Source organism: Microcebus murinus, chromosome 7 (genome assembly GCF_040939455.1).
Source record: "Microcebus murinus isolate Inina chromosome 7, M.murinus_Inina_mat1.0, whole genome shotgun sequence".
Classification (NCBI taxonomy): Eukaryota; Metazoa; Chordata; class Mammalia; order Primates; family Cheirogaleidae; genus Microcebus; species Microcebus murinus.
In genome coordinates, this window is record NC_134110.1 from 98,941,060 (window position 1) to 98,955,655 (window position 14,596).

General features: G+C 37.5%; 1 protein-coding gene across 1 annotated transcript in view; it reads left to right on the forward strand.

The window, feature by feature from the left end:
- The first annotated feature begins 664 nt into the window (after window positions 1-664).
- The window catches only part of LOC105884903 (uncharacterized), a 119,855-nt gene continuing 105,923 nt past the window's right edge, over window positions 665-14,596 (forward strand). The window contains exons 1-3 of the mRNA XM_076005346.1: window positions 665-807; window positions 11,972-12,029; window positions 13,274-13,340. Of these exons, the coding sequence (XP_075861461.1) occupies window positions 665-807; window positions 11,972-12,029; window positions 13,274-13,340 (268 nt within the window). The remainder of the gene's footprint in view (window positions 808-11,971; window positions 12,030-13,273; window positions 13,341-14,596) is intronic.

A 14,596-nucleotide genomic window follows, 5' to 3' on the forward strand; every position in this document is an offset into this window, starting at 1 on the left:
TTCCCCATCTCTGTCTCTCTCTCTCTCCTCCCTCCCCTTTTCTCTCTCCCTCCCTCCCCCTGTCTGTCTCTCTTGCCAGTTGAGCTCCCTGCTTCCCCTAGACTTCCTGTTGGCACCCCTAACCTCTCTGGGAACTGTGAATAATAAATTTCTTCTGACTACAAGGACAGCATCAAGAACCCGCAGAGGTTCAGCGAGGGACTCTCATAAAAGGAAAAACAAGGTGATCAGGAGATAAAATCTCATTCTCTGGAAAGTGCAAAGCAAACAATAGGGAGTGTGGGAGGGCGCCGGCCCACTGGGCCAGGGGTTGAAGTGGGATCAGACCCACAGGAGAAATCTTTGCTTCCCCATTGACCTCCACACCCACCCAGCCAGAGACCTGTCTAAAACTGGTACGAAATTGCAGCAGAAGAAGAGGGTGCTGGAGGGTGCGGTTGATGGTGAAAAAAAACTTGATGTCCCCTGAGCCCCATGCTAGGATGGCTCCAAGATGGGAGGAAACTGAACTGTGAGGACAGGGGAGGCAGTTAGATGTCTCGCCTCTGGTAACCAGCAAGACTAAGCAGGGCTCTAAGCTGGAACTGCCCCCGGCGAATAAAACCACACAGGGCGGGTCAGTAAAAGTGTGGGCTCTGGCTGAACAGGCGGTCAGGCAGGCGGCATGGAGGAGGCTACGGGGCATCCTATTGACCCAGGCTCCCAACCCGGCACCTGCCACACCCTAATTAGTCACTCGCATTACTGGTGCCCTGCGAGTGCGCTAGTGGTCGCCATTGAGGGGGTCCACAGCCCAACCAGCAGCGGGCAAGTCCCCCTTCCCTGCCCAGCCTAGAGTCTCCCCTGGCAAATCTCACCTCTATACAATCTGCGATGGGCTCGTCAGGCCTGGCTCTATCAATGAACTACTGAGAAGTCTAACAGCTGAGGGGAGTTACAGCCACTAGGGTGCTGGGGTGCAGAGTAGACTGGGGAGATACTTCCTCCCCTCAGCCTGCATCTCTCTTGCCAAAAGTGGTAGGCTCCGAGGCGGGGCGAAACAAGAAAACCCACTCTCCTCCAAATCTAGGGATAACCAGCTGAAACTACCTCTGTCAGGGTAACCTTCCAAGTGTGGTGGAAGAGCTCCCCCCAGTGGTTGATATAGAAACTACAAAAGAGTGGACGTCTGAGCTCTAGCAATTGACCCAGATGAGGAGGGCCCAATACAATTCAAAAAATCAAACCAAAATACTCCCCGTAGGAGATACACCAGCTCTCAAGAAACGGAGTCTGAACAAACCCAAAACACTAAAATGACAGAAGAAGAATTCCAAAATTGGATTGTAAGAAAGCTCAATGATATGTTGGATAACCAACACAAAGAAACTACAAAGAAGATACAAGAATTGGAACAAAGATTCACTAAGGAGATTGAGATCTTGAAGAAGAATCAAACCGACATCCTGGAAATGAAGAATTTATTCAGGGAAATTCAAAACAAAGTGGAAAGCCTCAAAAATAGGGTGGCCCAAACAGACAAAAGAATCTCAGAGGTTGAAGACAACTCATTCAAATCAAATAAGTTAATTACAGAGTTAGAGCAGAAAAATAAGAGACATGAGCAAAGCTTACAAGAATTGTGGGATTATACAAAGAAAAATAACCCTTGGGTCCACTGGATTCCGGAGAAGGAAGAAAAAACCCAAGGATTGGATAAGCTTTTTTTTTTTTTTTTTTTTTTTTTATTTATATTTAGGCATATTATGGGGTCCAGATTTTAAGGTTTCAATAAATGCCCATTTCCCCCCCTCCCCCCAAATGTCTGAGTCTCCATCATGACCATCCCCCACATGGTACACATCTCACTCATTATGTATGTATATACCCGCCCCCCTCCCCCCTCCCCCCTGCCCAATACCCTATTACTGTAGTACCTATGTGTCCACTTAGGTGCTACTCAGTTAATACCAGTTTGCTGGAGAATATATCTGGTGCTTGTTTTTCCATTCTTGGGATACTTCACTTAGTAGTATGGGTTCCAGCTCTAACCAGAAAAATATAAGATGTGCTATGTCACCATTGTTTCTTAGAGCTGAATAGTACTCCATGGTATACATATACCACATTTTATTAATCCATTCTTGGATTGATGGGCACTTGGGCTGTTTCCACAGCCTTATAATTATGAATTGTGCTGCTATAAACATTTGAGTGCAGGTGTCTTTTTTGTAGAGTGTCATTGGATCATTTGGGTAGATGCCCAGCAATGGGATTGCTGGATCAAATGGTAGATTCACTTGTATCGCTTTAAGGTATCTCCATATTGCTTTCCACAGAGGTTGAACTAGTTTGCAGTCCCACCAGCAGTGTAGGAGTGTTCCTCTCTCTCCGCAACCACGCCAGCATTTATTGTTCGGAGACTTTTTGATAAAGGCCATTCTCACTGGGGTTAAGTGATATCTCATTGTGGTTTTGATTTGCATTTCCCTGATGATTAGAGATATTGAGCATTTCTTCATATGTTTGTTGGCCATTCTTCTGTCTTCTTTAGAAAAATTTCTGTTCAAGTCCTTTGCCCACTTTTTAATGGGGTTATTTGATTTTTTCTTCCTAATTTTCATGAGTGCTAAGTATATTCTAGTTATCAATCCCTTATCGGATGCATAGGATGCAAAAATTTTCTCCCATTCTGTAGGTTGTCTGTTTACTTTCATGACTATTTGTTTGGCTGTGCAGAAGCTTTGTAGTTTGATCATGTCCCATTTATTTATTTTTGTTGCTGCTGTGATTGCCTTTGGGAACTTCTTCATAAACTCTTTGCCCAGGCCAATGTCTATGAGAGTGTTTCCAACTTTTTCCTCTAGACTTCTAATAGTTTCTTACCTTAGGTTTAAGTCTGTTATCCAGCATGAGTTGGTTTTTGTGAGAGGTGAAAGGTGTGGGTCCTGTTTTAGCCTTCTACAGGTGGCTATCCAGTTTTCCCAGCACCATTTATTGAAAAGGGATTCTTTTCCCCAGCGTATGTTCTACTATTATTATTGCCTGAGGATGACAAACTGATTATTCCATACTTTTCTATTTCCTTATCTCTCTCTCTCAGAAACTTTAATTTAGGCATAATTTACATTTGATAGCATTTTCCAATTTCAAATGTATGATTTAATGGGATTTGAAGAATATATGTATCCGTGTAACCACCACAGCAATCAAGGTAATTGAACATATCCATCACCCTAAAACTTACTTTTCCTTTTCCTTTATAGCTAATCCCCTCCCCGCTTTGCCCAGCCCTTGGAAACCACTGAAACAACTTTCTTGGCTATAGTGTTTTTCTAGAGTTTCATGTAAATGGAATTATATGATATATAGTCTTTGATATCTGCTTCTTTTACTTAGCAAAACAATTTTTAGATTTATTACTGCTTCCTGAATCAGTTTGCTGATTCTTCATTGCTGAGTAGTATTTCATTGTATGTATATACTGTAATTTGTTTATACATTCACCAGCTAATAGATATTTATTTTCAGTTTTTGGCTCTTATGAATATAGTTATTAACATTCATGTCCAAGTCTTTTAGTAAGACACACATTTTTTATTTTTCCTATTTAAATATTTAGGAATGATTTACTAGCTTATATGGTAATCATATGTTTATAAGCAATTGCTAACTGCTTTCAAAAATAGCTGTTCCATTTTGCATTCCTGTCAGAAATATATGACAATTCTAGTTGCTGTATATTCTTGCTTGCACTTGTTGTTATTATCAGTCTTAAATTTTAGCCCTTCTATTGTATGTTTATTAGTAGTTCTTTGTGGTTTTAATTTGCATTTCTGTAATGATTATTGATGTTGAACATCTTTTCATGTGCTCAATTGCCATTTTTATGTCTTTTGTGGTATAGTGTCTTTTTCAAATCTTATTTTCTATTGGGTATTTGAAGTCTAGAGTTGCAAGAGTTCTTTATATATTCTAGGTACAGTATCTTCACATGTATGTGTTGCATGAGTTTCTTGTAGTGAATCTAGTCTAATAACGTGCCTTTCCTTTTGTTAATGGTGGGACTTTTAATAAGCAAATTTTTAATTTTGGTAAAGTCCAGTTTATTAATTTTCTTTTTATGGTTCATGCTTTTCAAATCCTAGCTATGAAATCTTTCACTTATCTCAATGGCAAGATTTTCTCCTATGTTTTCTTTCAGGAATTTCATAATTTTAGTTCTTACATTGGGTCTACTTGTCCCATTTTAGCTATTTTTTTTAAACATATGGTAGGAGGTGAGGGTTGAAGTTCATTTTATTTTACCTGGATAGCCGATTATTCCAGCATTATTTGTTGAAAAGACTGTCCTTTCCCCATGGAATACTTTGAATTAAAAAAGATAGTCTTTTGTCAAAAATTAATCTACCTTATGTGTAGAGATATATTTTTGCATTTTCTATTCAGTTTCATTGATTTGTGCATATATTCGTATGCCAAATCATACTGTCTTGATTACTGTAACTTTATAGTAAATCTTGACTCCAAGGAATGTACATTTTTCCAACTTGTTCTCTTTCAAAATTTCTTTGGCTATTCAAGATTCTTTCATTTCCCTCTTCAAACTCTGAATCAGCAGTTGGAGACTAAAGAAAGCCTTCAGAGCTAGGGATCCAGTTTCAATCTTCTGCTTATAGTTATCTAGTTTTCCCAGCACTATTTATTGAAAAGAGATTCTTTTCCCTAGTATATATTTTTGTCTTCTTTGTTAAAGATTGGATGACGATATGCAGATGGTTTCATTTCTGGGTTCTCATTCCTTTTACAAAGGTCTATATCTTTGTTCTTGTGCCAATACCATGCTATTTTGGTTTCTGTAGCCTTGTAGTTAAGCTTGAAGTCTGGTAGACTGATACCTCCCAGTTTGTTCTTTTTGATTTGGATTGCTTTGGCTATACAAGGTCTTCTCTGGTTCCATATAAAGTGTTGAATTATTTTTTCTACATCTGTAAAGAATGAGGATGGTACTTTGATAGGGATTGCAGTAATGCTGTAGATCACTTTAGATAGTATGGACATTTTAACAATATTGATTCTGCCAATCCATGAGCAAGGTATGTTTTTCCATCTGTTTATATCTTCTATAATTTCTTTTCTTAGTGTTTCGTAGTTCTCCCTATATGTATCTCTCACCTCTTTTGTTAAATACATTCCTAGATATTTAATTTTCTTTGAGGCTATTGTTAAAGGTGCTGCATTTTTTATTTGATTTTTGGCTTGCAGAAGATTGAAACTGGATCCCTACCTCTCACCTCTTACAAAAATCAACTCACAATGGGTAACAGACTTGAACCTAAGGCATGAACATTAAGAATCCTAGAGGGAAATGTAGGGAAGACTCTTTTAGACATTGGCCTAGGCAAAGAATTTATGAAGAAGACCCTCAAAGCAATCACAGCAGCAACAATAAATAAATGGGTCCTGATCAAATTAAAAAGCTTCTGCATGGCCAAGGAAACTATCAGTAGAGTGAATAGACAACCTACAGCATGACAGAAGATATTTGCTTTCTATACATCTGATAAAGGGCTGATAACAAGAATCCATATAGAACTCAAAAAAAAAAAATGAACAAGAAAAAAATCAAACAACCCCATCAATAAATGGGCAAAGGACATGAACAGAAACTTTTCAAAAAAAGACAGAATAATGGCCAGCAAACATATAAAAAATGCTCAACATCTCTAACTATTAGGGAAATGCAAATCAAAACCACAATGACCTATCACTTATCTCCAGTGAGAATGGCCTTTATTAAAAAGTCCCAAAACTAAGGGCAATGTATGTAACCTTAACATTGTACCCTCATAATATTCTGAAAAAAATTCCAAGAAATATAAATGGTGGAAACTACAGTATTGGATCCCAATGTCATAAAATTAAACATAAACAAAATAGGGAAAAGTTTACATATGGAAATTTTAAACACTTTCTGTTAAACAATTCTTATATATCAAAGAGGAATTTGTGACCAAAGCTTATGTTTAAGAATTTTGTGACTATATTTATTTGTTTATTTTTCCATATGAAGTTTCAAATAAATTTGTCTCATTCAAAAAAAGAAAAAGTCCCCAAACGACAAATGCTGGCGAGGATGTGGAGAGATAGGAACACTCTTACATTGCTGGTGGGAATGCAAATTAGTACAACCCCTGTGGAACATAATTTGGAGATACCGCAGAGAGCTAAAAATAGAAATACCATTTGATCCAGAAATTGCACTACTAGGCATCTACCCAAAGGAACAAAAGACATCTGCACTCGAATGTTTATGGCAGCACAGTTCACTATTGCAAGGATGTGGAAACAAGTGCCCTTCAATCCATGAGTGTGAGTTAATAAAATATGATATATGTATACTATGTAATACTACTCGATTACAAAAAACAATGGTGATCTATCACCTCCTATATTATCCTGGGTAAAGCTTGAACCCATTCTCCGAGGGGAGGTATCGCAGGAATGGAAAAATAAGCACCACATATACTCGCCATCAAATTGGTACTAACTGATCAACACTAAGGTGCTCACATGGTAGTAATATTCATTGGGTGTTGGGAGTATGGGGGCGGGTAAACTCATGACTAATGGATGCAGTGAGCATTGTATGGAGGAAGGGCATGCCTCTAGCCCTGGCTTGGGTGAGGCAGAGTCAGAGCTTGTAATCAAAATGTTTGTATTCCCATAATATCCTGAAAAAAAAAAAAGCCTTGAATGCCTAGCTTGGAATTTTGCCCCACTGTGGGTGAATTTTTATCTACAGCCAGAAAAGTAGCCTTGGGCCTTATATTCTTAGGTGAAAATAGAAATCCCATATAAAGATGATGGAGTCAAGTTAGCTTGGTACATAGAGGTGGTGCGCAGAAGCCTACTAGAGAGAACTGCACCTAATGACCCTGCCCATTTGTAAAGCAGTCATTATCTCAGATGCTCAAATTGGTATTTTCTTGCTTAGGAGGCAAAGAGCAGAAAAAAGACTTTTACAGAATGAAAAGAGAAAGTTATCTAACAGTAGTTCTATATCTTTTACTACTCAGAAGTGATTTATTTTATGGCTACTTCCAATTTTACACAATCTTCTTCAAACAACAATCGCTAAGATTAAACACTTTGCTTGTTGCATTGCTTGCAGTTTGATTTCCAATGGTTTAATCTCAAGTATTTGTGATTTATGTTTGGCTAATGCCCACTAATATAAATTTCCTTATAGCTACTATTATAATCTATTGGCTATGTAGTTATTGCTCTGGAAGCTGATCATCTTTCTTTTCTGTTTCATTTTATTGCTGTGTATATGAATTGCAGTCATTCAGGTATGTAGACAGACACAGGCACTATTTCTCTAATTTTGTACTTCAAGAGATTAATTTTCATTTATACAATAAACTTGTTCATTGAAATTTACAACATTGATAATCTTTATATGTCAACTTTTTTTCCCATTGTTGCCTTCCGCTAATGAGAGAAACAAAATACTAAGGAATAATGTTTTGTTGGATAGCACTGAGTTTTGGAGGTCCTCAAACCATTATATATTTAAAATTTTTTGCCTCCAAGGACCAGTTTTTGTCCTATGAGACTGAGAGTGATATTGCCCTCTTAAGGATAGGATGCATGGTCCAATTGATGCAAAATTGATAATTCTATGACAATTACAATGATAATAACTTTTCTTTATTGATTATCCATTATGTAACAGTCATTGTACTATATGCTTAACAAATGTCTGATTTAGCTCTCATAAAAATCATATGAAGAATGCATTATTCCTATTCTCCGAACAAAGAAACTGAGACAAAGTTTAACTTGTCTAAAACATGTTTCAAAGTCTAGATCTCAAGATGATATGTGTGTCCTTGAAGAACTTCTATAACTCTTTCCTCATAAAGATGCTATTCAAATTAATAGAAAAACCAAGCCATTTTGTGACTAGAGATACAGAATTTATTGTGGCACTAGACATCCCAATATATTGATCTCCAGGAATGGCTCTGTCCATCCTGTTTGGCATCACTTATGGGTCATCAAAGATTTTCTGGTCTATGAATAGCTTATACTCTACTGAGAAGAGCAGTTGACATGATTATAAGGAACTTTGTAAATACATTAATAAAATAATAATTCTAGAGAGGATGTTTACAATCACAAGATAAAAACATTTTTTTTGTTTGTTTTGGAAGAATTCAGGCACAGTTTTTTAATATCCTGATACTCCTAAAGAGTATTTCATCAATTCATCAATTAAACTATATATTTTTCTCTTTAACCTATTTAAAAAGATAAAAGTAGGTCCTCCAAATCCTGCGGCAGCCATTGCCGCAGGCATGATGCTGAAACAAAAGTAGCAGAATCAGCACCAGCCACTGCCGCTGCAGGCCCTGCTGCCCGAGTGGGAAGAGCCTGGAGATGAGGCGGATGAAAGTTCCAATGGACCACCCATCCTTCTCCTCTGATGGCCAGTGGAAAACCTGGTGATCCCAAGTTAGGAAGCCAGAGAGTAGGAGAAGATATTTGCAACAAATACAACGAATAAAGAGCTCATGTCTAGAATAAAGAACTCTTCCAGATAAGCCATTAGGAAAATTGACAAAAGACTAGAGCAGACACCTTATAAAAATGGAGATCTAAATGAACAAGAAACATGTGAACAAGTATTCAAATCATTAATAATCAAATAAATGCAAGATAAAAACACACCACTTTGAAATTGGAACTCTTATGCACTGTTGGTGGGTTTGTAAAATGGTATAATCACTGTGGAAAACAGTATGGAGGTTCCTCAAAAAATTAAAAACAGAATTATCATATGACAGTCCCACTTCTGAGTATATATCCCCAAAATTAAAAGCAGGATCTGAAGAGATATTTGCACATCCATGTTCATAGCAGCACTATTCACAGTAGCATAGAAGTGGAAGCAACCCAAATGCCCATTGACAGAAGAATGGATAAGCAAAATATGGTGTATACATATAGTAGAATATTATTCAGCCTTATAAAAGAAGAAAAGCCATCACATACTACAACATGGATGAACCTTGAGGACATTATGCTAAGTGAAATAAGAGACAAATTCTATGGGTCAGGTGTGGTGGCTCATACCTGTAATCCCAGCACTTTGGGAGGTTGAGGCAGGAAGATGGCTTGAGGCCAGGAATTCAAGACTAGTCTGGGCAACATAGTAAGATGCCCAGACATCTCTACAAAAAATAAAAACATTATCCAGGCACAGTGGCATACCTTTAGTCCCACCTACTTGGGAGGCTGAGGCAGGAGGACTGTATGAGCCCAGGAGTTCGAGGCTTCAGTGAGCTATGATCACACCAGTGCACTCTAGCCTGGGTAAGAGAATGATACCCTGTTGCAAAAATAAAAATAAAAATAAGTAAACATTGATTTTTATTTATTTATTTTTGTTTCAGCATATTATGGGCGTACACATGTTAAGGTTACGTATATTGCCCTTGCCTCCCCTCCCCCTTTGAGAGAGCTTTAAGCGTGTCCATCCCCCAGTTGGTGCACATCATGATATATGTATATACCCATCCCCTTCTCCTCCCTCCCACCTGCCACCCAAGAAATTTTTTTTTTTAACATTTTGGTTACATTTTATATCTTTGCCTCTCACTAGGAAGGGTTAGAGGTATGTCCTTCCCCTCTACAAAGCTCACCACATCCCTAAGATGTGGCTTAACCCCCGAATCCCTGGTGAACACAGTAAACATTTTTTAAAAAGTCAAATACCAGGCTGGGTGTTGTCTCACACCTGTAATCCTAGCACTTTGGGAGGCTGAGGTGGAGGATTGCTTGAGCTCAGGAGTTCGAGACCAGCCTGAGCAACAGCAAGAACCTGTCTCTATTAAAAATATTAACATAAAATTCTCTGGGTGTGGTGGCACACACCTGTTGTCCCAGCTACTTGGGAGGCTAAGGCAGGAGGATCGCTTGGGCACAGGAATTTGAGGTTGCAGTGAGCTATGATGATGCCACTGTACTCTACCTAGGGTGATGGAGTGAGACTCTGTCTCAGAATAAAATAAAATAAAATAAAATAAAATAAAATAAAATAAAATAAAATAAAAAGCAAATATTGTATGATTCCACTTATCTGAGGTATCTAAAGTCAAATTCATAGAAACAGTGAGATGTTGGGTACCAGGGGCTGGGAGAAAGGGACTAAGGAAAGAGAGTTGTTTAATGGGTATAGAATTTCACTTTCACAAGATAAAGTTCTGGAGATCTTTTTTCACAGCAATATGAATATACTTAATACTATCAAACTGTGCACTTAAAATTAGTTAAGATTGTGAATTTTATGTTATTTTTTTTTACCACAATACAAAGCAAACTCTATACCACTATTCACATTCACCAGAATGGCAAAATAGAAAAGACTAACAATACCAAGTGTTGTCAAGGCAATGGAACAACTTCTGGTCAGAGTGTAAATTGGTATGAACACTTTGAAAAAAAATTGACATTATTTATTAAACTGGAGCATGCATATACTCTGTGACCCAGCAATACATCTACTGCATGTATACTCGACAGAAATGCATACGTATATCTAACAAGGACATGTATAAAAATGTTCATAGCATTTTTTCATTATAGCCCCAAACTGGATACCACCCACATGTCCATTATGAGTAGAATGGATAAATAAGTAGTGTATGTATGCAATGGGTATAACACTGCAATGAAAATGAACAAACTACTGCTACAGGCAAATGGATAAATCTCACAAACGTGCTATTGAACAAAAGGAGCCAGACACAAAAGAATAGAGACTGTATGATTCCATTTATGCAAAGTTCAAATATAGGCAAAAACTAACGTATGGTGTCAGAAATCAGGACAGTGGTTTCCTTTGTGGAGGAGGGAGAGGCTGAAGACTCTAGGGGAAGATCTTCCTTCTTCCCTAGCTTCTGGCGCTTGCCTGCAGTCCTTGGCATTCTTTGGCTTGCAGCCAGATAGCTCAAATCTCTGCCTTTCTGTCTTTATGTGGTATACTTCCCTCTGTTTCTGTTTCTGTGTATCTTCTCCTTTTCTTATAAGGGCACCAGTTATATTTGACTAAGTTCAACCCACAGCAGTTTGCTATCTAGACTCTGAAAATTGATGTCCTTTTTATGCGCAAAATGCATTTACCCCATCCCAACAGTCTTAGTCATTCCGGCATCAACTTTAAATTCAAAGTCATGTCTAAATATTATAATCTCACAAAGTCCCAAATCTCATTTTATATGTTATCTAAATCAGTATGAGTGAGACTCTAGGTATAATCCATGTTGGACCAAAATTCTTCTCCATTCACAGACCTGTGAAACTAGAAAAAAGATGATCTGCTTCCAAAATACAATGGTGGGGCAGACACAGGATAGGTACTCCCATTCCAAAAGGAAGAAATTGTAAGGAAAAAAGGCATCACATCTTCCAAGCAAGTTAGAAACCTACCAAGACAACTCCATTAGACTTCCAGGCCTTAGAATAACATTCTATGACTTAATGCTTTGTTCTTTGGACCTTGCTAGGGCAGCGGCTCCACCTCAGCACACCAGTGAAGTGGCTCTATTTTCTTGGTCCTCAGAGTCATTCTTCCTTCATTTTGTCACATCTCTATTTCTTTCATCTGATGGAATAAAATTCTCGAAACCTTATTGGTCTTCTATGGATGTTAAAGTGATCCACAGTGTTAGACAAAAAGGTTCTCTACAGGTCATTCCTGGATAGCGCCATCTCTATTCCTGGCTTCTGCTGCGGTGGCTGATTGGATCCGTAAATCACATACTGAATCTCTTTAGCAGGAGGTTGTCCAAACAGACTGTTGACCCTATTTCCAGAGCATGATATCTAGGGAGGTTGAGAGTTTTCCAATTCATCAAGTGCTGCTTCCTTTTTGCTTAACAATTTCTTCCTCAATTTATCTCTTTCCTCTTGAATTTTTCAGTGAGCAGCAAGAAAAAACTAGGCCATACTTTCCACACTTTCATTGGAAATCTCCTCAGGTAAATATCCAAGTTCATCACTTATAGTTCTACTTTCCATCACTGAACCGCACAGCACAATTCAGCCAAGTTCTCTGCCACTTTATAGCAAGAATCACTTTTGTCCAGTTTCCTGTAACATCTTTGTAATTTCCATCTGAGACCTCACTAGAAGCACCTTAAAATTCATATTTGTAGCAATAATCTCATCAAGGCAATCTAGGGTTTTTCCAGCATGTGCCTTAAAAATTTTCTAGCCTCTACCTATTTCCTAATTCCAAAGCCACTTCTACATTTTAAGTTGTTACAGAAGCACCCCACGTCCTATTACCAAAATCTTTTTTGGTTTCCTGGGTCTATTGGAACAAAATACTATAAATTGGTGCCTTAAAACAATAGAATTTATAAATGCATAGTTCTGTTGGTTAGAAATCTGAAATCAAGATATCAGCAGGTTTGGTTCCTTCTGAGTTCTCTGAGGAGCAGTCTGTTCTGTGTGTCTCTCCTAGGTTCTGGTGCAGTCCTTGGCATTCCTTGGTTTGTAGATGTATCCCTTAATCTGCCTCCATCTTCACATGGCATTTTCCTTGTGTGTCTCTTTTCTAAGTCATATTATATTAAGAACCCACCCTACTCCAGTCTGACCTCTTCTAAATTTATATCTTAATTATATCTGCAATGACTGTGTCAGGGTTGATTTCTGAGGGGGTTTATCCCGGTTCTTTGGCTCCTTGCTTGTAAAAATTGCAAGCAGGGTTGGTGCAAGAGAGTGATGACAGACACTTAGTACTTCCACACAAGCAGCTCTTATTGCAGGCTTTCAGTATACAAAGTGAAAGTACATTTTCTGAGGGGAAACAGGTCTGTTTCCATGAATGGAAAAGATCCTAGGGTTTTACCACATTTCTACTTTTATGTTTATACCTTATTATATGCTAAATGGTAGGTGGAATAGTCATTATTTTCCTGGTGAAAGGGTGGAGAGTTCTTAGAGCTAAGGGCCCTCCCCAATTTTATCCTTATAGGGTAACTTCCAGGGGTTGCCATGACATTTGCAAACTGTCATAGTGCTGGGGGTGTGTGATTTTTACTATGTTAATGTATATTAATGGGGAAAGGTTACTTTTGGACATGAACTCCTAGTTTTTATGTGTGCTCTTGGTGGGGAAAAGTCCCTAAACCTCACTTTCCTGCTGTTGTAGGCTTGGTTCTAGATCCTCATTGGCCTCCTAAATTTTGCCCCCCTCTTCTTTTCCTGTGGTTAGGGCTACCAACCTGCACCTGTTCCTAACAACCCCATTCAAAATAAGGCCATGTTTATAGGTACCAGAGGTTAGGACTTGAACATATCTTTTTTAGAGACAGAATTTAACTCATAACACCTGTTGATGGACATTTAAATTATTTCAATTTTTGGCTGTTGTGAATAAACCTGCTATGAAAATTCATGTACACGTTTTTGTGTGTATGTTTTATTTCTTTGGAAATAAAATGGAATGGAATTAAAGGAATTTCATGCATATATGGTAAGTTTGTTTAACTTTACAGGAAACTACCAAACTGTTTCCAAAGTATTATTATACTATTCCACATTTCCTCTGGTTATGCACGAGAGTTCCATTGCTCTACATTCTTACCAAGGTTGGTATTTTCATTGTTTTTAATTTTAGTTATTCTATTGTTATAGTACTCTATTTCATTGTATTTTTAATGCATTTACATTTTTCTAATGAGTAATGATGCTGAGTGTCATTTCAGGTTCTCCTATGTTCTGCTAATATGGTGAATTGATTGATTTCAAGTGTTAAAAATCTTTGCATTCCTGGAATAAATGTAAAGATTGTGGTTCACTTGATTTCCTAATATTTTGTTGAGAATATTTTAATTTATGTTCATGAGGGTTATTGCTTTGTAGTTTTCTTATGTTTTTTGATTTGGGTATCAGAGTAATACTTCTCTCATACATTTGAGTTGGGAGCAATTCCAAGGGTTTATGTAAGATTATTTTTAAATGTTTGATAGAAAATTCATTAGTGAAGCCATCTGGGTCTGAAGTTCCTTGTGAAAAAAATTCTAAACTATAAATTTATCATTATTTTTTAGATAATCTAGAACTATTCAATTTTTTCTATTTATTTTGTGTGTGTAATGGTAATATCAGTCTTTCATCAAGCTATGTGCCCACTACCTGCATTCTGCTTTTCTCAAGTTCAATTACTCACCCCTTCAACACACTTTTTATGAAATTGGGATTAATGTGAATATGAGTATTAAGAAAATTTTTAGAATTTTGTCTACTCACCTTCTTTCTCCCATAGTATTTCTGAGAAAGCTAGGTTAGACGTCCTACAAATTTCTGAAATCTGTCTCACTTGCCTTTTGACTTCTACTTAACAAATATTATGGCATAAGGTTTTATACTTCTTTAATTTCTACTGATATGTCCTTTTTGTTTATTTTTCATGTTCTTTATATTTTATTTTATTTATTTCAATCTTTTTAAAAATTTAAGCATATTATGGGGGTACAAAAGTTTAGGTTACATATATTGCCCTTGCCCCACTGTCCCCCAACTCAGAGCTTCAAGT